The sequence below is a fragment of the Podarcis liolepis genome (genome assembly GCF_965112155.1).
Source record: "Podarcis liolepis genome assembly, chromosome: 9".
Classification (NCBI taxonomy): Eukaryota; Metazoa; Chordata; class Lepidosauria; order Squamata; family Lacertidae; genus Podarcis; species Podarcis liolepis.
Window position 1 is genome coordinate 20,799,836 of NC_139564.1, and position 23,974 is coordinate 20,823,809.

Genomic DNA, 23,974 nt, shown 5'->3' on the forward strand with positions numbered 1-23,974 from the left:
ATTTTTCTCTTGGGTGGTAAGTGTTGTGACATTTCAGAAGGCTGGTATTAAGTTTCCCTAAACCATTTTTTCCCTTCTACGTAATATTAAAAGCAGGGGAAGTGATTTTTGCTTCAATTTCTTTGCTTTTTGAAAATCGAATTCTACTAAATATCTACAGCTAGCCTAACATTTAACACAGCTGATGGATTATATGCAAGCCCACCATTTGTTAGTATTCTAAGCCCCCCCTTTCTGGCAGGGCCCTTAAAAGAAGCACCATTTAAAGAAATATTTTTATGTATTGAAGGTTCAGGACGTTCTAAAACATTTCATACCTTCTTGCAGCTTCCTAAGCCAAATATTACACTTATTGTAGTGACTGAAATGCAGCTGCAAATTACAGAGCTTTTGTTTTAGCACCAGTAATAAAAGCACCAGTACAATGCTGTGGAGGCAGCGTTTTACTTAATTGCCATCTTGTTTTATTAGATGTTTACTGGCCTCTCTCTACCTTAGCTATGGCATCTCTCCCAAGATACTGCTAGGAACAAACAGCAGTTATTTGCTTTCTCATTATTTCCTAATACTTCAGACACCTCTCTGAGAATTCTCTAAATGGCTGCAGTCCTGAGCTCCTCAGGGATTGCCTGTTCTAGAAGGTTATCGCCGAAGATATTCTCCCAAGACTATGCTGGGTATTCCCTTCTTCCTACGAAATTGAGCAGGGATTAGGCTTTGCTATAGCGCTGGCAGATCAAGGAGAAGCACCAGGCAATATCTTTGTTACGAGGAAGCATGCAATAGGGTTGGGAAAGCTTTTTCAGTCACAGGTGAGGGGCAGAGGCAAAAGTGGTTGGAGCAATAGATGGAATATATACTTACAGTAGGTTGCATTCTCTCCAGGCAAAACAGTGAGGTTTTGACATGCGTATGTCAATCCAACATAATCATGCTGTATCACCACTGCTGAACTCAAATCTACATGCCCTCTCTCCCTTTAGGAGACTAGGAAGATGCCCAATGTCTTGCTTGCCCCACAGCTCCTATTGATGTTTATGGGCCACCTTGCTTCAAAACGTGTGGGAAGTGATTTGGTTCATTGTAACAATTTTACTTGGAATCACAGCAGCTAGATAATTGGTAGAGTACTTTTTTAAAAATTAAATTAAAATCACTATTAATTACTTAACATCTCAAATATTCTGTTCAGGTAACAGGAGTACGAAAGAATACACCAGTTGCTGCAGATGTAAAAACATGCAAATTCACACCTACTGAACCACTAAGAACTTTTGCCTTCATATTTGTCTATACTAGGACTGGTCTTTTAATTTTGTACATCTCTCACACCCCACACCCCAATAATAAAGACAGCTAACCAGATTACTTAGATGACAGTATTAAAACAGAGCATAAAGCATTGACAGATCACAAGACATATATTTTGTAATTCAGCAGAATCTGGGATGTGCTCAGTAAACTACTTCGCATTTTATGTTGCTTTTATTCCTAGATTTTGAATGCAGAATATTTTTACAAGAGGGGCTGGGAAAGGAGATATTGGATGAACGTGGCAGAAATCAGAGGGTTTGGAGAAATGAGATATGTAGACACAGGTCTCCAGCCACAAGGACCAGTGCTCCTTTTGGCTGCCCAGCCCTCTACAGGAAGTTGTAGAATTAAGAGGAGAAATACGATGGCGGTTAGGAACTTTTTTCAACACACCCATTCTCCACAAGGTGACCAGCACCAGCATCTGGACTTGCCACTACTGTACTGATTACCGAAACTTATTGAAACCAGATGAAAATCTGGTATTTTATTTCCCAAGTGCCAGTATGGCAAGACCACTTGCTGTACTTCTGTGCAACCCACACGGACACATCTGAAAAATCTTGTTTGCATATCTCCCACTCTCCTTTCAAGACATACTCAAGTGCAGTTTCATTGGACAGCTGTTCTTGCCCTTCTCTGACTCATGTTAGATTGCAAGAATCAGCTACACTCAAATTTGGGAAACCTGTAAATTAGGATTCTATCACTTATGAGACCAGCAACCAACTCAGAACAAAACTAGACATGGCATAGCTTTTCTTATTATTTTAACAACCCTTGCTGGGGGGAGAGGCAAATTTGAACCATGGTGCCTTGAGGGCTGTTGGTTTTTTAAACTGTCTCCCCATGACATTTTGTTAACTAACTTCCCTCAAAACAGGTTTTCTGTCCTGCAAGGGAAAGCATGTTAGTATGGTATCTGCAAGGTCACTCACTCCCCTGCCTGGCAAATAGCAGGTTCAGGAGGGCAATTTCAATTAGAACAGCATCATGCAAAGGGGGGGGGGGGAGAGAGTTTAACCCCTTCTCTGCACCACCTTCTCAATCCAATTAATCCCCCTCTCCATAACTTGACTTTTTATTATTGATTATTTTAAAGTATCACTGATCCTAGCTACTTATTTCCTGCATCGTAATTAATTGTACTCGCAGAGGGGGGCTACCCGCTTTAAGCATGGTTTCAATTTGCAGTCAAATCCAAAGCTTGTTAGATCCAGTCCTATGATTGTTGACAAGCATGACTTTTACAAAACCTTACAGACCTACAGACCAGTCACTCTAGTTGGCAATAGTAAAACTTTGGCCAGGAACTCTGTCATTTCATTGTGTCAAATAGCATTAGACATTATTACACACCACATATGCTTTAATACAAGAGTGTTTCCATTTATTACAGGGGAGGGGGTAGTATTAACTGCAATAATACAGTATCAGTTTTTATACAAAAGGCTACTTGGGTTCATGCTGGATAGCCTGCAAGAACCAAAAGGCAAAACCAGCACACCTGGGGAAAGGTCTCCCACCATGACATTTACCGTAAGCGCGGCAAATGTCAACCTTAGTATAACTGAAGTTCTACATAACAGAAGAACTGTTTTAGAGACAGATTTCATATCAAAATGTTCAGATTTTTGTCAGCTAAACACACTCCCAGGATTCCTCAGAACTCCTACTTGGTGCAATAATGGCTGTACCATCTAGTTACCATGGCCTGTATTTTGGTACAGTACTGAGAAAGTTAACATAACTTAGTGTGGTAACTGGTACCAAACTTCTACTCTCTAAGCCACCACTTCCAGAGCCAGAAAGCCATTTTGTTATAGTTCTGCAAAGTCAATACAGTTAGCTCATTTTCTGTCACCCAGTTTATTAGTTCCAGATTTTCTGTTTCCTGTTGTTGCAGTGGCAGGCCAGCTTTCAGCTATAATGTTCCATTGGATTATTCCATTTCTGAGCATGCTGCCCAAACAGCAATGTAATTCACTGAACAGTTAAACAAACATATCCATTTAAGATATAGTCACCGCAATGCAGTTCTGTCTGAAGATAACACTATGAAAATCTAGCACAACTCGAATTAAATGCTACCTTAAGGCTCAACCTCGCCTACTACAGAGGCCGCAATAGAGACCGCCTTATCAGTAGTAGTACAAAACAAGTCAATATAACGAAATAAAAGGACGAATCTACTTGTCTAAAAGACAATTCACTGTACACATTTTATTTACAGTTTTGTACACTGTCTTAATATGAATGGGACTGCGTTTCTATTCGAGCTGTTCTTAAACCAAAGCAAAATATAACCTAAGGAATACAAAGTGTTAAAATACAGCATAAGATACAAAAAACAGGAATACTATTTCTAGTAAGGAATGTAATTATGGTGTTACATTTTTAAAAATCCACAATTATGTTCAGGAAATCACACAAACATATCACTGATTTGACTTGAAATGCATGAAACTCGTAGCAAAGCTTTGATGTTACAAAATAATTACCAAAGAATGCACAAAATTAATGTTTATTAAACCTTTTGTCATATTCCCAGATAGATCCTTCACCAATGTTACATGAGCAAGAACTGAAATTAGAATATCACTAATGTTATCAGAGAGGGAAACAATAAATTAAATCTAGCAGCCATCAGCATTCATTACAGCAAAGACAATGCTGTATAAAGAAATATTTGCTAGAAAAATGTATGCATCATACTATTCTTTCAAACCAGCAAAACATGTTGCATACAATGCAAAGGTGAAAAAGTAGTAGTTTCTTCCCCTGTAGAAATGGCACTGTTTTTGGGATATATTTAATATAATATTTACTTTCCTAAGAAGCATCACAGAGTGGGCTAGGGAGACCTTTATGGTTTCAGTGAGCAAATGTACTGAAATTCTTTGATTGGATAAAGATTACTTCAGCCAAAAATGGGGGAGAAAAACAAACACAGAAGTACAAGACAAAAGCAAATGAGACTTTCACAAATTTAGCAACATTTAGATGGAAATCAGATTTAAATGCAGTCCACTCTGCTTTTTATATAGAGGCTTTGGTTCAGCTCCCAAATCTCGATTGCTTGACGCAGTCTCCTATGAAATACTCTGATGGTGTCTTCTTAAACAACAAACCTATTTTTAGTGGTGGAGCCGCTCTTAGTAGCTGTGTCAGCATGGGACTGATAACCAATCACTATCTTTGGAGGAAGTCCTAACCTTTCTTTGTACACTCTCCTGAGAAATAAAAACATAAAATATCTGTTTAAATTGTATTCAGCTGAAGAAAACAAGATGCTAATTTCACATATGAAAGCTCTCAATCCAAACAATTTCAGAGCTTTATATTCTTTTAAATACTAAATTGGCTGTTATAAAAATCTCAAACAACTCAGCAGTCAATTCATACTGTTTTCACATATTCTCCATTTCAACTTTATCTGCCCAATAACTGATGCTATCATCTGACAAACCTAACTGCTCTTCATTATATCCATAATGAATCACCAGGACTCACTATCTTGTAACTTTTTTAGTAAGCTCTGACCTATCTCTACTTTCAAAGAAAGGCTATTACAGGCTGAATGTCCCTTAAAACCATCTGTCTCCCAGTGGCAGCTCACAGCCCACCCCCCTTAAGGTTGGTAGCAGCTGTGACTTCAGCATCATTTTATTTATCTCATTTAGGCTATTTAAGGAAAAAGGCAGAAATAGATCCAAGGGGGCAGAAAACTCTTTCGCCACTAAAAGCTACATTAAGGAAGGAAGTTTGGCAAGTACAGCTTATCACTCAAAGGTGAAAGTGCACAACATCTTCTGCACAACAATTACAGGTGAGAAAGCCCTGATTACATCCTTTGAATAATGGGAAGCTGGTCTCATTTTGTAGGCTGGAGGCCTGGACTGAGATAGCTGCTGAGATCAGGGATCTTCAACCTTTTCAGACCCAGGACTCAGTTTTAACCCAAACAAGCATTCAGGGACCCATTATTTAACCTTTTACCATATTTGCACGGTGACTGTGCTACTGCTGCAACCCACCTTGAATCAGGCCCGTAACCTAGGGGGTCCAGACCCTCCAGCTGGCTTAGATAAAGTTAATTCATTCACTAGCACATGCACAGCTGTAAGTCAGGCATATTGTAGTGCAGTTCTCAAAATAGAATCCTATTCCAATACTAATTGCAATGCTTCACAAGCCTACTCAGAGGTCCCTTTGTACCATGTAAGGGTGCTTAGGTTTGCAGCCAAAATAATGTTTGATTCCTGACATGACCACAGCTATCTCATAACACTTGCACAAAGTTTTATTGGCTCTGACACAAAACTTCTATTTTCAGAGAAACGTGGCCAGTCTTTACAGAACACCTTTGATTTATTCAACCCATTCAATGACAGCAATTACAAGTAACTAAGTGTATGTCCAATAGTGGACAATATGCTGTATGCACGATAAATGCAGATGCTTGCAATCACAGTTTTCCTTTCAATAAATACTCATTCCAAAGTCTATGTATTTCCAAATCCATGTTCATGTGGCTTCAATGGATTTAATATACTTTCATAGAATTTAAATATACTCTGAATTAAACCTCCTCATTCTGTAATATGTAGAATATAAAGTCATAGGGTATATTTCATGCTTAAGCAACACTATAATCTCCAATCTTTTGCAACTGAAATTAGTACCCACTGTGAAACTGTCCAGAAACAAACCATTACATCATACTTGTGAAAGAGTAACAGTTTCAGCTGAACATTCCCAAGAGGATGGAGTTGTTTCAATTTCCTTCATTATCCTTGGCATCAATGGAAACAGGCTGCAGATCTATGCACATTTACCTGAGACTAAGTTCCACTGAACAGAGTAAGATTTCTGAGTAAAGATTATGAGAATGTATAAGATTAGGCTGCACATAGTGGAACACTGTAGGCATCATGATTAGCCATGGTTTACAGTGATGGGAATAAGCTGCAATAAGTTTGGGGTTTATACATTTCCATTCCTTCTCCAGTGTGGCCATGGAGGAGATGGGATGCTCTTGCTTCCATTTGCAATTAACTGCAGTTTAGCATTACATCCATACTCTTAACAGTGGTTAATTATGGGTTTTTTGGAAACAAACAAACTTCATATTACATGCTTTGAAATTTGCAAACCATCGTCAATATTAGCCAGTTAGTTGGATTTGGACAAAACAAGCTACCTTTCTTAAAAAAAACAAAAAAAACCCTGAAGTAAAAGCTTTTGATCTTCTCCTTGGAGTAATGCTGGAGGAATTGGAAAGTGTCTGTGCTCAAGCCTTGCAACATATTGTTCCTATCACAATAAGCCATGGTTTATAGCAGAGGTGGGAAATCACTTTTGTCCACTGGGTTGGGTCAAGAAGTGGCCACCCCTCTGTGGGCCGTTTTTGACTGTCAGGCAAATCCACCCACTTGTAAATAACCTGTTGTCATGGTGTCAAGAGGACCTGAGTCTGCCAGCCATCAGCAGGACTTGTATTCAGTGCTGAAGCCCTGCTGCAAAGGAACAATTGGGACTATACTCAAAGTCTCTTGATTGTTCCTTTGTCACCATAGCTTTACCAATCCCACACCTTTGTCATAGGGTGACAGGTGATCAATGGGTCGGCATGGCTGGACTTGTAAGGCTCCTAATTTGACCCACAGATCAGTAATTCCTTCTGCCTGGTTTATAGCGATGTCTGAACCAGCTCCACATGTAGGGTATTCTTAGGAAGACAGTATACTACAGTTTATTCAGCATAACTTACCCTATATGTGTAACAGCGTCCCTGTTTTCACATTCAGTAGTCCATATTGCTATTTTATCACCCTTGGCTCTAACATTAACAACTGCTCCACATACATCATCGCTGTAGTCATCAAAGGACTCTCCAATAAGGCACAACAGCTATAAAAGAGTAATAGACCATTAAACAATCTAAATAGAAAAAGACAACCAAATGAATGGAAGAAAATGAACACTACATAAGACAAGAAACTGTTCAACACTCCCCAAAATAACCAATAATATGAAAGCATTTTCAACTGTCTTTGGCAAGAAACCAGAGAACACCACACATCGGCTTTCTGAAGAACAATGCAGGCAATCCCTGATTTGTGCATCCAAAGGCTCTTACCTGATGAGATTACCACTGCATCTACCACTAGGATCAACCTGTTGCCAAGTGTTTGTAATACAGGGGGCCACAACTTACACCTAATTTACTTATACACAATTTACTTATCACAACCAGACGAGGGAAAGTAAATAAATATATGGAACTGAACCCTTGCATAAGGGGTGGGCCCACTGTACTCTTTCTTGCCCAGGTGCAAGTTCAGTCTGTTTCATCTACCGTAGATTTAGAATTGAGATAGCTCTTTGTAGTTGTTCAGTTAAGAGCTGGGTGGTATCAGGGTATTGATGGCATTCAGTTCCAAACTTTCAGCATCTTCAGTTATATGTTAAAAACCACTAGCAATAAACTGAGCTGCACAAAACACCACCTTGTCAACCTGAAAGGGCAGAGCTACAATTAAGGACCCTTGGATAGAGAAAGAAATCAAATTACTCAGGAGCCAGACCAAATATCCCTACTAGCCATACAAACTGGTCCACTGCATCAAAAATACCAAGAAGTCCAAATGTAAATGGGCATGGAGCTAAAGATGTGGCATTCTTCAAAACCCTGAACACAATGTTAGTTTGCCCAAGGCAAATGAGGCCGAAATTATCTATGTAACTGCAACAAGAGGCACCTTCTGACACCCCGGGCCAGAACTCTGTCACAAGCAAGTCAGAGACCTGGGTGATTTATCAGAAAACTACCAAACAAATTTGTGTCAAGTCCTATTTACAGATTACTCATACGTAAGGAATGCACATGTTGAAGGAGGCGGCATGTTGGCCCCACCGTTGATTTTGTGTCCCATGGCTAGCAACCTCTGAAAAGGAGTCCTGTGCTACTGGGTGCTACATGCAAGCAGCCACTCATGCTGAGCGGCTCCTTTTCAGATACCAGGAGCCATGGAATGCAAATTTAGGGCTGGGATCCACATCCATAAATGCAAGAGTAAGTCTACAGTAAACTGCAAATTCCTTCCACTTTGTTACGCCCTCATGTGACAACACAAATCCTCTAAAAACAAAAGCATCCCTACAGGATACAATTTTACTCAGATGGCGAACAACTTCCTTTGTTGTCTAAAAGGTCTACAAATAGGTACAGTCATACCTCGGGTTGAAGTAGCTTTGGGTTGAGTGTTTTTGGGTTGCGCTCCACGACGACCCAGAAGTAACGGAATACGTTACTTTCGGGTTTTGCCACTCACGCACTCAAAATGACGTCACGTGCACGCGCGGAAGCGGCAAATCGTGACCTGTGCAGACACGGGTTGCGTTCGCTTCAGGATGTGAACGGGGCTCTGGAACGGACCCCGTTCGCATCCAGAGGTACCACTGTACTATAACATACTCAGTAGAATTCAGCATGTGTTGTCCCATTTGTCCTACAGTCATTCTACCTGTTGCATAGTTTTCAGTGCCATTTTGGGGCGTTTGTTTATGACTGCAAGGGGGAAATCCTATCTATTCCCCTTCATCAAATCAGAATTGGCACTACCACCTCCCCACAACTCCCCGCCTCCCAGGGATCCCATAAGCTTTACAAATACTTGGGGTGGACCATGTTAATGAGCCTGGATTCAATGCCTAGGGAACCCATTACACCTTGAGAAGCTAATGGTTTAACTATGACAGACACAGTGTCTGCACAAGTTGTTATATCACCACTCACAGGTACATAGAAGTGGCAAATGATGGGTTCTTCAACATGCCTCTTCCCTTCAGGAATTTTGGAACAGTTCATCTCTCAAATTTAAGCAGGACAAAATAGCACAAAAAACTTACTGTCTCTAGCCAGAAGCGATCAAGGTCACTTCGTCGCTGCTGTTTGTTTAGTGTAATTAGCCACCGTCCTCCTCGTTTATTCTTCTCATCTTCCCACATGGGCTCAATACCATCCTAAAAAGTGCAATTTGAGCAAACAATAAATCTATATGATGCACAACGGAATATCACTCCATTTTAATGCAGCATTTGAACCCAGGTATTCTCATGGCATTAGGATTTTAACTAATTTGTCTTAATACCACCTGCAATACAATGGGTTGTACCCAACTAAGTTATCCTGTTGGTGCAAGAAATTCCAACTACCTAACAGGACCCCTCTGTTCTGAGGCTTTCCCCAATTAACTGCAGTAGACTGGGGTGGGGAGAGAAAGGCCTCTTGCTTTTGCGCTAGTGGAAAGACTTTGTTGGATACAGCCAATGTACAGAAAGACTTTCCTACTGCCAGAGAAGTTTCAGGACTAACTAGAAAAAGGATTTCATTTATAGACAGTAGCATGGAAAGAGGCAGTGTGTGGCAAGGCAGCCCAGAGACATTTAAGACTAGCAATTCACACCTCACTCAAACAGCAAAGTTCACTAGTGTGTGCCTGAACACATTATAGAAATCAAGTGTCAAGCTATGAATGTGCAACAAGGAAATACTAGACTCTGTGGAGGTGGAGTAGTGCGGTTTACATACAATCTTAAGACATTTTAAGACAGGGGACCCAAAACTAGTAACATTATTCATAATAATTAACAAGCTAATACTTAAGTTTACTCTGCATACCTTAAACAGTGAGTAGTCACAACCGGGCATTAAGTTACTAGAGAGCTGGATATGGTTATATAACCTATTTGGGAAAAACAAAACACAATTAAGAAAGTGAACTATCACAAGCAGTGCAAATTTCACCACAATAAATCAGGCTAGCATCTTAAATTTTAAGGTGCTTTAATTAGGAATATAAACTTATTCTCAACAATTAATTTCACGGCATGGGGGGAATAATTAAAAATTAAATCCAGTCACATGTGTATAAGATAAGGAACACTGACAATGTAAGACAATTGCTTCTACATTTTTATTACCTGAAATGTTTAGACAAGGGTTGTTAACCTGTGGTTCCCATTGGACTCAACTCCTATCAGTCCCATGGTCAATTGTCAGGGATGAAAAGAGTTGTAGTCCAGCAACATCTGGTGTGTCACAGGTTAGTCATCCTGACTTAATAAGCATAGCTCATAGGAGTCCCCAATACTTGATAGGTATTGAAGCTGACTGTTTAAAGTTCTCCTACGTTGGTGTTAATTAGTTTCATAATCAGCTACTTTTTCTACTAAAAAACTCTGAAGGATTTTTAGTCTGTGCCTGCAGAGATTTTCCTGAATTGTGCTTCATCTGTCAATTTTAATAAATCAAGGTATTTGCCAGATCCCTTTCATTCAACTTACTAGGTTCCCTCTTTTTCCTTATGTCATCCTGCATAACGAACAGAAAGGGGAAAATTCAAATTTCATGTTTAATTGAGTTTTGAAAAATGCAGTATAAACCTTCCCACAGAGGCTCTAAGCTAGTGTACAGGCTGATTTAAAAAGCTACACATTAGTATACTATAAAGAAATACTTCAAGAATGAATGAGACCGGCCTCTAAGAAGCTTCACTTACGCCCAAAAATCTTCAACAGTATCAAACTTTGAGATCAGACGAAGATTTGCTTGCCAGGTTTTACTTTTGTCATTTTTAAAGAACCAGAGCGCCCACCTGAAAAAATATTGATTTCTTGTTAGGCTACTATGTTTTATTACCCAGTGTCCTATTACGACTAAGAATAGTAATGACTTAAAAATCATACAGCATAGAAGAAATTTAGGAAAGAAAATTATAGATAGCAAGAATGCCCACAGGTTTAATTTTCAGATCCCACTGAACTGGGCAAGGTACTGAGGCTCTAGATCGCAAAGCTGACAGAGAAAGAATTTGATGGAAGGCCAATATTTATATTTAGATATAATGAATGCTTACCTAAGAAAGAAAGGGGGGAAAAAGATTATAAATACTGTTATTTCCAAAATTCAATCTCCTTCTGAAAACAGATTCTGGAGTAAAGCATATAATCTGAAGCATGCTTTCTGAACAATTTATCTACCTCAACCTAGTTAGTGGCATTCCATGGGGAGCAGTAAGCTTCTGTATCTGTACAACTAGAGGTTGCTTGTGCAAGTTCCTGCCAACCTAGCAGTTCGAAAGCATGTCAAAGTGCAAGTAGATAAAGAGGTACCTCTCTGGTGGGAAGGTAAACGGCGTTTCCGTGTGCTGCTCTGGTTCGCCAGAATCAGCTTAGTCATGCTGGCCACATGACCCAGAAGCTGTCTGCGGACAAACGCCAGCTCCCTCGGCCAATAAAGCGAGATGAGCGCTGCAACCCCAAAGTCGGACACGACTGGACCTAATGGTCAGGGGTCCCTTTACCTTTACCTTGTGCAAGTTACCCTCTCTGATCCAAAAGTCAGGGCTGCATGTATAGTGTCTAAAAATGTAAACTCCTGGTGATCAGGTGCATCAAGACTGGATTCAGTCCACCATTGCTGCTGCTTCTCACTAACTGACTGATCAATACCACTTTAGCTTTAAAAAGAAGTGCTTTGTGCACAGTGCAGCTGCTATATATGTACTTCTTTGGATGGGGATATTGCTCTAGGCAAAACTTCAGAAAGCACATAGAATCAACAGACTTGAAGAGTTGCCGAGTATTGTTCTGTGAAGTTATACATTCTACTCAGTCAACCACTCAAGGACTGCAATATCAATATTCTTATTTCACTAGAGCTATTTGGGGTGTGCTATTTTAAACTACTCTTGAAAATGCAACAGAGCTTCAATACATTCAGAAATATCTGAGCTATCCAAATTAGAATAACCAGGAACAATGTTTTTACAGGGTCACATTGACCTGGGAAAAGGAGATTTGATTAGAGAAATTTGGGGGAAGCAACCTATTTTGGTAATGAGAACCTAACACTACACCAGCACCATCATATCTTTTACCAGCTGTAACTCATCTTAAAAGTGTCAGGAAATTGCAGCAATGCATGTCTTTCAGCAAGAGGAAGGGGAAAAATCGTAAAGCAGGATCAACAAAGGACTAAAATAAAGGTACAGAGTCTCTTGCTCCTACCAGTTTATCTCCTGAAACAAGAAAATATGTAAACTGAAGCCACTAAAATTCTAAAAGCACAGATTTCATTACACATTTGTATGTGTTTTAAGCTATGAACACATATTCTGATATCTATGTTACAACCCTCTCAGTGCCACATTATATGATTAGTTGTAAACCCACATATTGTAATACTTAAGAGACAATATAGTATTTGCTAAGGGGTAAACAATGGGATCGGATTGTGGTCTATATGCTCTGTATCTGGACTTCCCAGAAGTATCTGACTCGCCCTGCTGGCAACCAACTCTTGGTCTGATCCAGCCAGGCTCTTATGAAAACTGCGTTCTCACCTAAGGCACTGAGTAGGTCAAATGGACATCAATAATTAACAGTTAAATGAAGTGAAACATAACTTTCAAAAGTTTTATTATCAGTATTATTAATATTTTGTTTATGATGGTTAAGCAGCATTAAAGATTCAGGTAGGTAGCAGTGTTGGTCTGACGCAGTCGAAATAAAAATAATAAAAAATAATAAATTATCCAGTAGTACCTTATAGACCAATTAAGTTTGTGCATGCATGCGAAAGCTTATACCAGAACAAACTTGGTTGGTCTATAAGCAGTATAAAAGTCTTCTTAAACAAAACAAAGGCAGACCTCAGAACGCAGCCCATATTTTAAAAGTTGAAAAGATTACTTCAGAAAAGGTCAAAGCAGATTCTAACTTGGTTCAAATGAGACATGTGTGAGAGCAGCCTAGAACCTTTGAAAGCTTTCTAGGAAGGTAGAAGTGTTACCTACAATGCTGAGGTATTGCAATTAAAGTTATGAGAAAGGAGATTCCGACTAAATATCAGGAATAATTTTCTGACTGTAACAGCTGTTTGACAGTGGAACAGACTCCCTTGGGACTCTCCTTACATGGAGGTTCTTAAGCTCGATGACCACCAGTCATGGATGCTTTACTTGAGATTCCTGCATCACAGGAGGTTGGACTAGATGACTCTTGAGGTCCCTTCCAACTCTACAATTCTAGGATTTTATGAAATGTTGTGGGCATCCATCTGTCTTAAGAGACAATGGAATGTGCTTCTGGGGTGAAGTCAAACCCCTGGAAAATCACAGCACCTGCTGTGGCTGCATAGACTAGAAACTCGTAACTGGTTTTCCAGTGTTCTTTTTGCTGCTTTAACAGTACTGAAGTGTCCTCTCCAGGGCTGCCCCTCTTCCGTCCTGTTTGCAACAAGAGCTATTTATCATGCAGCAATACTGCTGTTCAAAGCTCTACACCAGGGGTCTGGAACCTCCTGCCCACAGAACTCCTAATTCGAACCACAGGGCCATTCTTCCCCAGCCATGCTCACCGTACACCATATGACATCATGTGTGGTACAGGTGATGTTGCATCTTCCAAGGGGCAATCAGGAGTGTTATTGTAGGTCAGCAGTCAGTCGACTCCCAACTGCACCAAATGTAAGCCATGCTCCTGATTATTCCTTTGCATTCGGCACACAAATTATCACCAAATTCAAGCCATGCTGCTGAGGTTAGGTCCATTGTGTGCACTACAAGCCAGATCCCAGCTCCCCTTTTACAATTTCTTGAAATACATCCACTTTATACTCGTTTAGTCCCTCATGAAGGTTAGATTTTTATTTTCATCCTTTAGTCAAAAATTGCAGTAAAACAAATTTTCACAGGAATTTGCAAACAATGTTTTAAATGTAATTCATATCTGTAAGTTATAATATTCTATTATATTGTTCAGAGGAAACATGTCTCACCTGTTTTGTAATGGATGCTTAACGTATGGTTCAGGACTGACTACCTCCTGACTTGCTGGTGTCTCGGTTTTCTCTTCTTCTGAAGTCTGAGGGTTAGAAGTGGTTTCCTATATAAACAAAATACAAAGTTGACTTGTTGCATGTTTACTATTCTGATAATACTATGTTGCATAAGTTTTCCTTTTCGCAGGATAAGCACATCCAAATATACTTCCAACTCCTAATAATAATGAATTTGACCATGATTTTGCAAATGTGGACACTGTACCATTAGAGTTAGAATAGCTTCTTCATGTGGAGAACAAGGGTATTCTTCTCACACAGTTGTAGGTACATAAAAGCAGATTATCAAAATCAGGACCAGCCCAAGAAATTTTGAACCTGAGGAGAACCACAAAATGGTTCATGCCAGAGAAGGAAGAATGAGTGGAGATCTACATAGGGATTTGCTGCCCCTGTGGGTCCTGCCAGCTGAGGCAGGTTACCTTGCCCCATGGGTGGGTTGGCCCTGATCAAAACTACCACTTGGCTCAGGATCTCTATGGATTTCTAAATGTGTGGAAATGTCACTCCACAATGCAACATCAATTTACTTTACTTAACAAAATCTATACACCAACCAATTATAATAGAACCCCCAAGTGGTTTATAAAAAAGAAAACATTAAAATTGTAAAAAAAACCAATTACATTTGTGTGTTTTTTAAAAGCAAACTATAATTAATATTTCTCAGTGAACATCACATAAGTCGGTTCCATTGCAATTAGGCTTCATCCTAACTCTCAAGGAATTAGTCTAGATCCAAAGGGCGACAAGATCCTAAACACTGATACCAGTGTACCTCTTCAATAACAGATAGCCCTATCTGGTCATAATGTAGTACATACTCCATTTGTATATTGTACAGGGGGTTACATTCCACAGATGGCACATATACACACAAAAATTGCTTAGTTGAAACACCCCCCTGAAACTGCCCCTGTGCAAGCAGTCTTACATTCTAGAGTTGGCGCCTAGCAGGTCTTACACCCTACCCCCCCCCCATTTTCCGCCTTGGTTACTGGGCTCTAGGAGGCTCTCTCACAAACTTTGGCAAGATGTTGCAAGACCCTCCCAGGGTCCAGTAAGCAAGGAGTAGAGCATAAAACCTCTTTCCACGTTAGGAAAACCCTGCACAAAAAGAGCTTTTAAACTCTGCCTTTTATTGTTTAATTTGTGCGATTTCAACTAGACAGCCATCAACCATGTAAAGTCGTAATTGCATAAGGTGAACATGCCTAAGTTGAGAGTCAATTGTAAATTAAATTCACAATTTCAGTGGTGCCACTGCTGCTCTGCTAGATTTTTAAAAGCTTTGTAACATTTATTTCTTTGTTTTTATTTATTCTTTTTATATCCCACCTTTCTTCCAAGCAGCTCAAGATGGAGTACAGAATTCTCCACCTCCTCATTTTATCCTCCCAAGAACCCAATGATGTATCTTAAGTTGAGAGAATGTGACTGGCCCAAGGTCAACCTGTGAGATTCATGACTGAGTAGAGATTCAAACTCTGGTCTCCAAGATCCTAGTCCAACATATCACACTGGCTCTCTTAACCACTAAACTGCCCCAGAATATGAAAATATGGCAGGATTAAGTAATTATTGGGTTCTGTTATGCCATTTTGTATCCTAATTTGCAAGACTTGATAATATGATGCTGAAAGCTGTTTACTAAACTTAAGACTATACACAGCTACAAGTTCGGACCTTAGTAAATTTGAGACCACACAGAAACAGGAGACACAACGGACTGGATCAATATTAGGTTATTTGATCTTTGTTTCCCCTGAAATCAATGTGCAAACTTCCTCATAAATAATTTAGGCCCCATTGATTTCAGCCTATCTTAAGTAAGAATCCAGTCCAGTGAGTCAAGAACTCTGGGCAGTCCCAAGAAATGTGGTCTTATTACTAGTTACCACTCCTCAACAAATCAAGATTCTGAACCTGAAAGGAAGCTACTTCTAGAAACTGAAGATGGTTTAAAAAATAAAGCCAATTATGACAATAATTTAAAATTATTTCTGTCAAATAATGCTGCATTGCCAGATAATCTAAGTATCTGTCTGCTGACTAACAATGGTCTTCAGAACTATGTCAATTAAAATTAGCAAACAGAAAATAGCAATTTGACACTGCCAGCACAGGTACTGATGAAACACTTATTTATCACCTGCATTCTTTGTTGTAATTACATGCTCTAATCTGCCCATCACACTCTTCCTTAAGAATGCCTTTGAACAATCCACATCATATAGTCATAATCTCTTCAGCTAGGAATCCAAGTTACTCATATCCAACTGCGGCAACCAGCAACAAAATTAGTGCTGGTGCATAAAACATTACAGATACAAAACTAAAGACTGAATACTTACCCTTCCAATACTACATGGTCCAGAAAGGTTTTCAATCATGGTGATGAATACCTTGCAAAATATAGTACTTTAAAACAAGCCCCCTTCAAATACCCCACATACAGTTGGGCTTTGGACGATGATGAAAGTGACAAAAATGAGGAACTTGTTAAAACTGGGAAATATCAGAAAATGAGCTTTCAAAAGTGTTTGGGTACTTAAGATTATTATAATTATGGATCACTCCATAGTTATTCTGTTTCTTTGATGCTTAGGAAGCAGCTTGTATTAATGTGTATGGACTAAGAAAAATAATACATTTTAAAACTATGCCTACTCTTGAAAATTAGGTTAGCAATAGAATACATTTTCCTAAAGGCAACTGCAGAGGAGCATACTGAATTCATGCTACAGCCAGGCAAGACTCAGTCCTTCAGTAAAAGGTTGCTATTCTAAGACACAAGTTTAACTTGCTGCTGCTGCCTATATACAGTGTCAGAACCAATTTACAGGGCTACTTGGCTCATAGCCTGAGTTTCCCCCAGCACAAATGTTGCTAAATGAGCTGTCATAGTCCTCCACCGCACCCCACCCCCAAATCCTGCTTTTGAACGTTACCACTCCACCCACATTGGGATAGGTGGCAGTGACAAGCAAAGCAATTTCTTGTTTTGAAATTAACGATTTAAGCGATCTTTTGGTCACGACAAAGGTGTAAAGCTAGGGTGTCGGGTAGGGAGAAAGAAAAAGAAAGCAGACACCAAGGTGCGGGGGTGATTTGTATGGAAGAAGCTCAACTTTGGGCCAGTCTTCCGTTCGCAAGCAACAGATTCCCAAGGGCTTTAGGCAAAGTCCGGGGAATCCGAAAGCTGGTTCTTCCTAGTCGATCTTAAGGAGCGCCCCATGGCCACGTTTCCCTTGCGAAATACTGGTGTGAAAAAAGGAAGGCGAGAGCGGCCGGCGTGCGCATACTAGGCCCGGGACCCCCCGAAAAAAGGTGGCGTCTTCTACCTCAAGGACCGGGGCGGCACGAAACGCTCTCGGGGTGTGAAAAGAGAAGGCTGCGACCACTAGGCAAGCCGGCCTCAGCCCCAGCCTAAGAGAGGAATAGGCCGCTGAGGGAAACGTGGGGATGGGGGAGGTGCCACGGCGCCGTGTGGCGCCTAGCAGGGCAAGAACTGACGAGGGAAGGAGAAATAGGGAGGTTTTTGAGCGGGGCGGCCGAAGAGAGAAAGCGGCGGGAGCCTCTGAGCCGGCTCGACGCCCCCGGCCACGCCAAAAACGAAGAAGTTAGGTCCTCGCCCCCACCCGTAGGACACACTCTCGCCCGCCTCCCTCCCCTCACACGGGCCCTCTCGGGTCTCCTCTCTCCCCCTCCTCACGCGACCCCTCCCCTGCCGCCCCTCAACGCCCCCGCCCAAGCTGTGACGGCACAATCCGGCTCGAGCTTGGAACCCGCCTAGACCCCCCCCCCCGCCACGCGCCCCTCCTCTCCTCTCATCTCCCCCGCCCTCCGGCCCCGCTCGACTACTCCCCTCGAGTCACCTCATCGCACGCGCCGGCACCTTCGGCTCGCCGTACACGCGCGCGCGTCACACAGACACACACACATTGCCAGGCCGCCGCCGCCGCCCCTTCCCTTCCTTCCCTCTTTTTTTTTACCCCTCTGCTAGGATAGTCTCCCTCCGCCACGGTCGCCTTCTGGCCCCCGCCAAGCCTTTCCCCGGCCCCTCCGGAAGCCGAGAAGGAAGGCGCTGGGTCGGAGAGGGAGGAAGCGGGAACGAGGACACTCACCGGTTCCACCGTCGCCATCTTAGATCGCTCTGATCGTACAAGCGCGGAGGGGAGGGGAGAGGTAAGAAGGGGGAGGCGGATAACAAATCAGGTTCGAAAGCGATTGGCCGGCGGGGCGTCACGTGGGGGCGACGGCCGTTTTGGCGGCTCGGCGCGTGCGTGCGTGGGGTGGGGGCCGCTGCGGGGAGGGGTCGGTGCCCGAGGCTGGAGGGAAGGTGAAGCGGTGGCTTCTGGGAATTGTAGTCTCCGGTGAAGTTCTTTCCCCCACTTCCTTCCTTCCTTTCCCCCTCCTCCTCCTCCCCGCCTCCCCCCTTTCAGGAGAGACAGTCACGTGGGAAAGGCAGACAGGGGCATGTCAGGCTGAGGCGGCGCTGCTCGGAACGGCAAAGTGACCCCTAGAGTCCGAAAGCGGCAACTGCAGAATCTGTCTGCGTCTCGCCACTGAGGCTTGGCCGGACGGGCCGCTTGTCCCCCTTTCTGTCATGGAGGTGTCAGCATGTGTGATGCAAGCCCCTCCTCATCCCTCAAGTCACCGCCATTCACATCCCCATCCAAAATCTGATTGGTGGGCGACAGACGAGTAATCCACCGGCACGTCTGCCTCACCATTTCCACACGCAAGAAAAATATTCACATTTATCCGACAATTTACCGACCTGCGGCGTCTAATCGGACGAGGCAGCCCGTCTGCCTTGATCTGTGTGCCAGAAACAAGCAAAATGCACTGAAATGCTATAGACAGCTCAGTCGGTAGCACATGAGACTTACTCTCTGGCAAAAGATGCATTGCAGGGGGTTGGACTTCATGGTCCTTTCCTACTCTACATTTCTATGATGGTTATTTTAAGGTGGTTCTGGCTGGGGGGGAGCAGGGTAGTTGTTGGCAATTCCACGGATATTTCTCCACACTCTGTAATACATAAACAAATAGTTAAAGAGGAATGCTGGCATCCTTCAGAGATGAGGCACTCTGCTTCGTAATCAAAGGCAATCTGTCGTTAAATCGACTTTTTAAAACCTCCTGGCTAGAAGAGAAAAGCATTCTGCAAACTTGGAAGACTTAATCATCAAACCCTTAAAACAATGTGTTCCATTCAGGGGAAAGTTTGTAATGGCCGTTTAAAACACAAACCAACGTTAGCTACCTGACTTTAGGACAGATTTGTGTAATTCAGAAGTGGGACTTACACACCTTCTGCACCATGGTGTAACTTGGTAGGTGGGTTCTTCCACAATTTTAATCACATTTTAAAGTCATCTAAGAGAGCCATCCAAAAGCCTGCCAGAGCACGCCTGAGGGGCTGTTGAAAGTGACATTAAGGACTACTCTTCTAGGGAAGGCCACTGGAATAGTCTTTAGCCTGCTGGAGACCTCCAGATATACCTCCAGAAAACTGGAGACATAGAATAAAAGCCCAGTTGGCAGTATTCTACTTGGTGTGTAAAGCAAAACTGGGGTATGCCAGAGGAATCCAAGGATCCTAATCCCCTTCACTAACACATCTCCCCAACGAGCCCTGAATTACCCTAGCTCTGGAGTCGATGTAGTTAATTCCCTCCCATTGACCACCAAATTCCTTCTCATTAAAAGTTGCTGCTCCAGCTTCTGCCCTGGCCACAGCAAAGTAGCAGAATTTAGGAAGCGGTAGCTCTGCCACACTGTGACTATAACCAGAGTTATAATCTACAATCACATTATGCTTTGTGAAATTTGCCAGTCAATTGCTTTGCATGACACCTCAAGCTCTCCAAGGCAAAACCAAGCATATGGAAACAATCAGTTGAAATCGCTAAAATGTAACATTTTATTTTTATTCATCTATTTAAAACATTAAGACTGCCATCTTAATCCCATTTTTGTAGGAGTAAGACCCATTAGAGTAAGTTCCAGGCAGGTTGGTATGTAAAGAAGAGTTTCTTTGAGCACTTGGGTTTCAAGTCAACTGCTGGAAGGTTGTATCAATTTACTTTGACAGTGCACTGTTGTTGATCAGGTTCTCATTTTACTGAGGTGGGTGTTGTGTAGTTAGATTGTTTTCAAAACAGACATTAAAATAGGACTCTAAAAATTTAAATGCTTATGTAGGAACCAGGGCAGGGCTGAAAACTTACAAGTTTTTTCCTGGGGGTGGGGGAAGCTGGACAAATCACAGTTTAGCACTTGCCAGCTTTTTGGCAGATGTGCTGAAAATCATGTTTGTCTCCAAAGTGATCATCTGCAATGCTCTGGCTTCCCTTAGTTAAAAAGAGGATATATATTAGTTATTAGGTACTTATTTTCAAATGCCCTTGGGGTGGGAGTAAAATAATATTCTTTTGCATATTTTAATTTACAAACTTCATCAATATGCTTTCCATTGAAGAATTAAAATCTAACAGTGGACCAATAGCTAGAAGTCACAATGTATTAAGAGTGTTCATAAAGTTATAGATTGATTCACTGCAACTGTGAAAAAAGAAATATATACTTGCTTGCTTCTGTCAGAAATTTTCAAGGCATGCTGATTCCCCCACCAGGCATGCATTTTATGCAACTGCAAGTCTTGGTGATGTTGCTGCCTATTTGACAGCAAAGGTTGCAAGGGTTTTAGCTGGGGCAATCAGAATAAGATCCACTATTTTACTTTGGATTCAAAACCCTAAAATGTATTTTATATAACTGACTTTTTATTTCTATTCTTTGTATATCGTATTGTTGTTTTATTGCTATGGCCGATGGCTGACGCAAATATTCATTCATTCATAGTGCCTGCTTGTACTGGAAGTTTGGAAAGACATTTGTATTATGCAGATCATTGCATGAAGCATTTTGGAGCTGCTAGAATTAATTTAGAAACACTAAGACTAGCTCATGTTGCTGGGGAACAACTGATTTATTCATCGGATTTTCAGGTGAGCAGATGCTGTTGACAAGATCGGACTGAACCACAATGAAGGATGGGACCTATTCACATACATATTATTATGCAGACGTCGGGACAAGACAAACCTAGGAAGAGTTGTATTCCATTATTATTGTTGGTAGGGCGACGCTAAAGTCCCATTGGTTTGAACAGGATTCACAACTAAATCTTTACCAGTATTCAGTGGCGCTTTCCCATGCATAAGACAGTGGTGTGATGCAATCTTCTCTAAATTTACTATCGGGCATTACTGTGTTTAGTGAGGCTTACTCATAAGTAAGGTTAAGTTTTGTTGGAATGCGCCTACTCGCTTTTGCTGTGAAACTAGTACAAATGAATGTATTGTACACTGTTTACCCAAACTAGGCAGTTCTTGTTGCCCCTTGAGCAATTGAACCATGAGCGTTTTATTAGAGCTCCATCGCTTTGGAAGGTTTATCAGGAGCATTTGCAGCATTTGTGAAACCCTCGTGTAGTTTGTGGTCATGATCCAATGAGGATTTACATTCACAAAAGCAACAGTGTGTCAGGGTTTATAGTTTCCTCTTGAGCATCTCATCCCTTAAGTCATTTCCATCCTGGTATAATTTTATTGTATCATGCCAGTTTGATTCAAGAGACCTCTAGGTGGCATACAATTCAAAATCCGTAATAAAAGCAGTGGCACAAACAAGACACAACCACAGTTGTTACACAGTGCTTATAGATGCCCTAAAATCTTTTATTAAAATGAGCCTGGCAGATCTCTTGAGGGGGTGTTCTGGCATGTGGCTGCCACCACAGTGAAGGCCCTGCTTCTAGCAGAAACCCATCTGGTTTTACATAATGAAGAAATCTAAAGCAGAGTAGCCCTATAAGATTGTAGTACATGGGAAAGGGGAAGCTTAAAATCTAGAACCTTTGAATCTTTTAGACAATCCCAGGTAAAAGCTGCCCTGAATTTTTGTTTTAATTTGCTTTTATATACTTTCACATTGGTGTTTATTGGTTTTAGTTTGCATTTTGTTTAATGTTATTGTTTGTTTTTGATATTGTATATCCCTTAGAAATTTGTAAAATATTAAGCATTTATACATTCTAATAAATAAAGTGAATTGCAGCTGTTTATATGTGTGAGAAACAGTTTGCATGTGTGAGAAACGGTTTGCAGAGGAACTATATAATAAACCCGATTATGAGTGGATCTGAAAACAGACATGCACCTCTGAATCATAGACTACATATCCATAATTCATGAAATGTGGAAGGAATGGGAGGGGGATGTTGAATACATCCTGTTCTCGATGTACTGCCATTATCCAATGTATTTTTGATTAAACTATTATTAGTGACTAGACAAAAAAAATTGAATATGATGTTTTATTATGCACATGCCAGCACAGCATCCTGTTACAACTGACAAGATGGGAGTTTGATTGCCACTACTTTAATTTGGCTTCAAGATACACCCCTTTCTGCGAGTTTTCTCTTTAGTTTTTCAATTTGTTGAAATTCTTGTGAAAAACTAGAAGAGCATGGCTACATATATTTCAGGGCTTGGAGCCAGAGTCATTAATATTTTTATTGGAAGATATTAAGTGAAACCTAATGCTGTACAGAGGGTTGGGTGACTTGTTCTGGAGGCTGCTTTTGACAGTGCAAATATGTATTTTTACATTCTTAATGCTTCACAACATTTTCTATACATTATGTTTGTATCTAATCTGTACAACCCATTTGTTTATTTATTTACAGTATTTCTTACCTGCCCTTCACCATGAGGTCCCTGGGGTGGTTGCAACAGTATAATATATAATATATTGTTGCAGATATAGAGTAAGAGTTTGGGGGTGTCAAGGCACCCATACAGTGGCGTAGCGTGGGGGATGCAGGGGGGGTCGGCCGCACCAGGCGCAACATCGGGGGGGGGGGGCACACTCGCAGCTCTCTGCCCCTGCTAAAATCCACGGGTTAGGGGGCGCAAATTACTTGCCTTGCCCCGGGTGCTGACAACCCACGCTACGCCACTGCACCCATAACAGAGTTAGTGAATGTTAGAAATTAATAAAATGCTAGAATTTGGGACTTTGAAGGGAAGACACCAGGGCAGTAGAAAAATATGGGCGAAGCTTCCTTTCCAGGCCAGGGCCTCACCTGGGGTAGAAGTTGCTAAAAATGACAAAGTCATGAATACATCAAGGGAAACCAACATCAAGTCTACATCTTAGCAGGCTGGGACAGAGGCACAGAGATGGCGTGCAGGATCCCTTGGACTCCAATACTGTACTCCTGTGGGGAACAAGCCCTTCTTGAGATGTAATGCTCTGAGCTCTTTTCCAAAATAGACCCAGGTGTAAATATGTGTACGATAAACTAATTCATTACTCCTTGATTCCCAGTGGAAACGATCCTGCGTGAGTGCGGGGAACTCCCTGGAATTTTGCTACTGCTCAGCAGAGATTGGTGGTGAGGCACAACCTTTGTAACAATAATATTGAAACTGCAAACTTAAAATTATATGAACAAGTAAAACCATTATTTCTCTCTTTCCCCCCTCCACGTGTAATTCCTTGTGATTGAAGTAGAACATCTGGATAAAGGGAAATAGTGGAAGACAATGAAGTTCAGCCAAACATTTACCGTCAGCCACCACTGCTGTAAGATGTAACACTTTACTGACAAAAGTAATGCCTTTCCCCCTTTCAAAGTAAAGCTATTTTCCTAATCAAATCAATCAAAAT

General features: G+C 41.4%; 1 protein-coding gene and 1 long non-coding RNA gene across 7 annotated transcripts; one reads left to right on the forward strand and one right to left on the reverse strand.

Annotated features, from left to right (window-relative positions):
- Nucleotides 1-2,682: 2,682 nt before the first annotated feature.
- On the reverse strand, nucleotides 2,683-18,848 carry EIF4E (eukaryotic translation initiation factor 4E). 6 transcript variants are annotated; one of them, XM_083459355.1, is made up of 7 exons: nucleotides 18,352-18,848; nucleotides 14,162-14,268; nucleotides 10,881-10,976; nucleotides 10,001-10,064; nucleotides 9,229-9,342; nucleotides 7,088-7,227; nucleotides 2,683-4,547 (listed from the first exon to the last, which is right to left on the reverse strand). In XM_083459355.1, the coding sequence occupies exons 1-7, from the start codon at nucleotides 18,367-18,369 to the stop codon at nucleotides 4,433-4,435; spliced, it is 654 nt and encodes a 217-aa protein (XP_083315481.1). In that variant the 5' UTR covers nucleotides 18,370-18,848; the 3' UTR covers nucleotides 2,683-4,432. The 6 variants fall into 6 exon arrangements, with proteins under 6 accessions (XP_083315481.1, XP_083315478.1, XP_083315480.1 ...); XM_083459352.1 differs by having other exon boundaries at nucleotides 18,220-18,384; XM_083459354.1 differs by lacking the exon at nucleotides 18,352-18,848 and adding an exon at nucleotides 16,579-17,934.
- LOC310686166 lies at nucleotides 18,288-21,437 on the forward strand. The gene is made up of 2 exons (XR_014515732.1): nucleotides 18,288-18,412; nucleotides 21,098-21,437. It is a non-coding gene; the product is annotated as an uncharacterized lncRNA (long non-coding RNA).
- Nucleotides 21,438-23,974: the final 2,537 nt, after the last annotated feature.

Coding starts and splice junctions, on each gene's coding strand:
- EIF4E (XM_083459352.1), bottom strand. CDS start 18,369: ATGGCGACGGTGGAACCGGTGAGTGTCCTCGTTCCCGCTTCCTCCCTC. Junction 10,977..14,161: donor AAGCATCCATTACAAAACAG/GTGAGACATGTT, acceptor ATATTTTTTCAG/GTGGGCGCTCTGGTTCTTTA. Junction 9,343..10,000: donor GTGACTACTCACTGTTTAAG/GTATGCAGAGTA, acceptor TGCACTTTTTAG/GATGGTATTGAGCCCATGTG.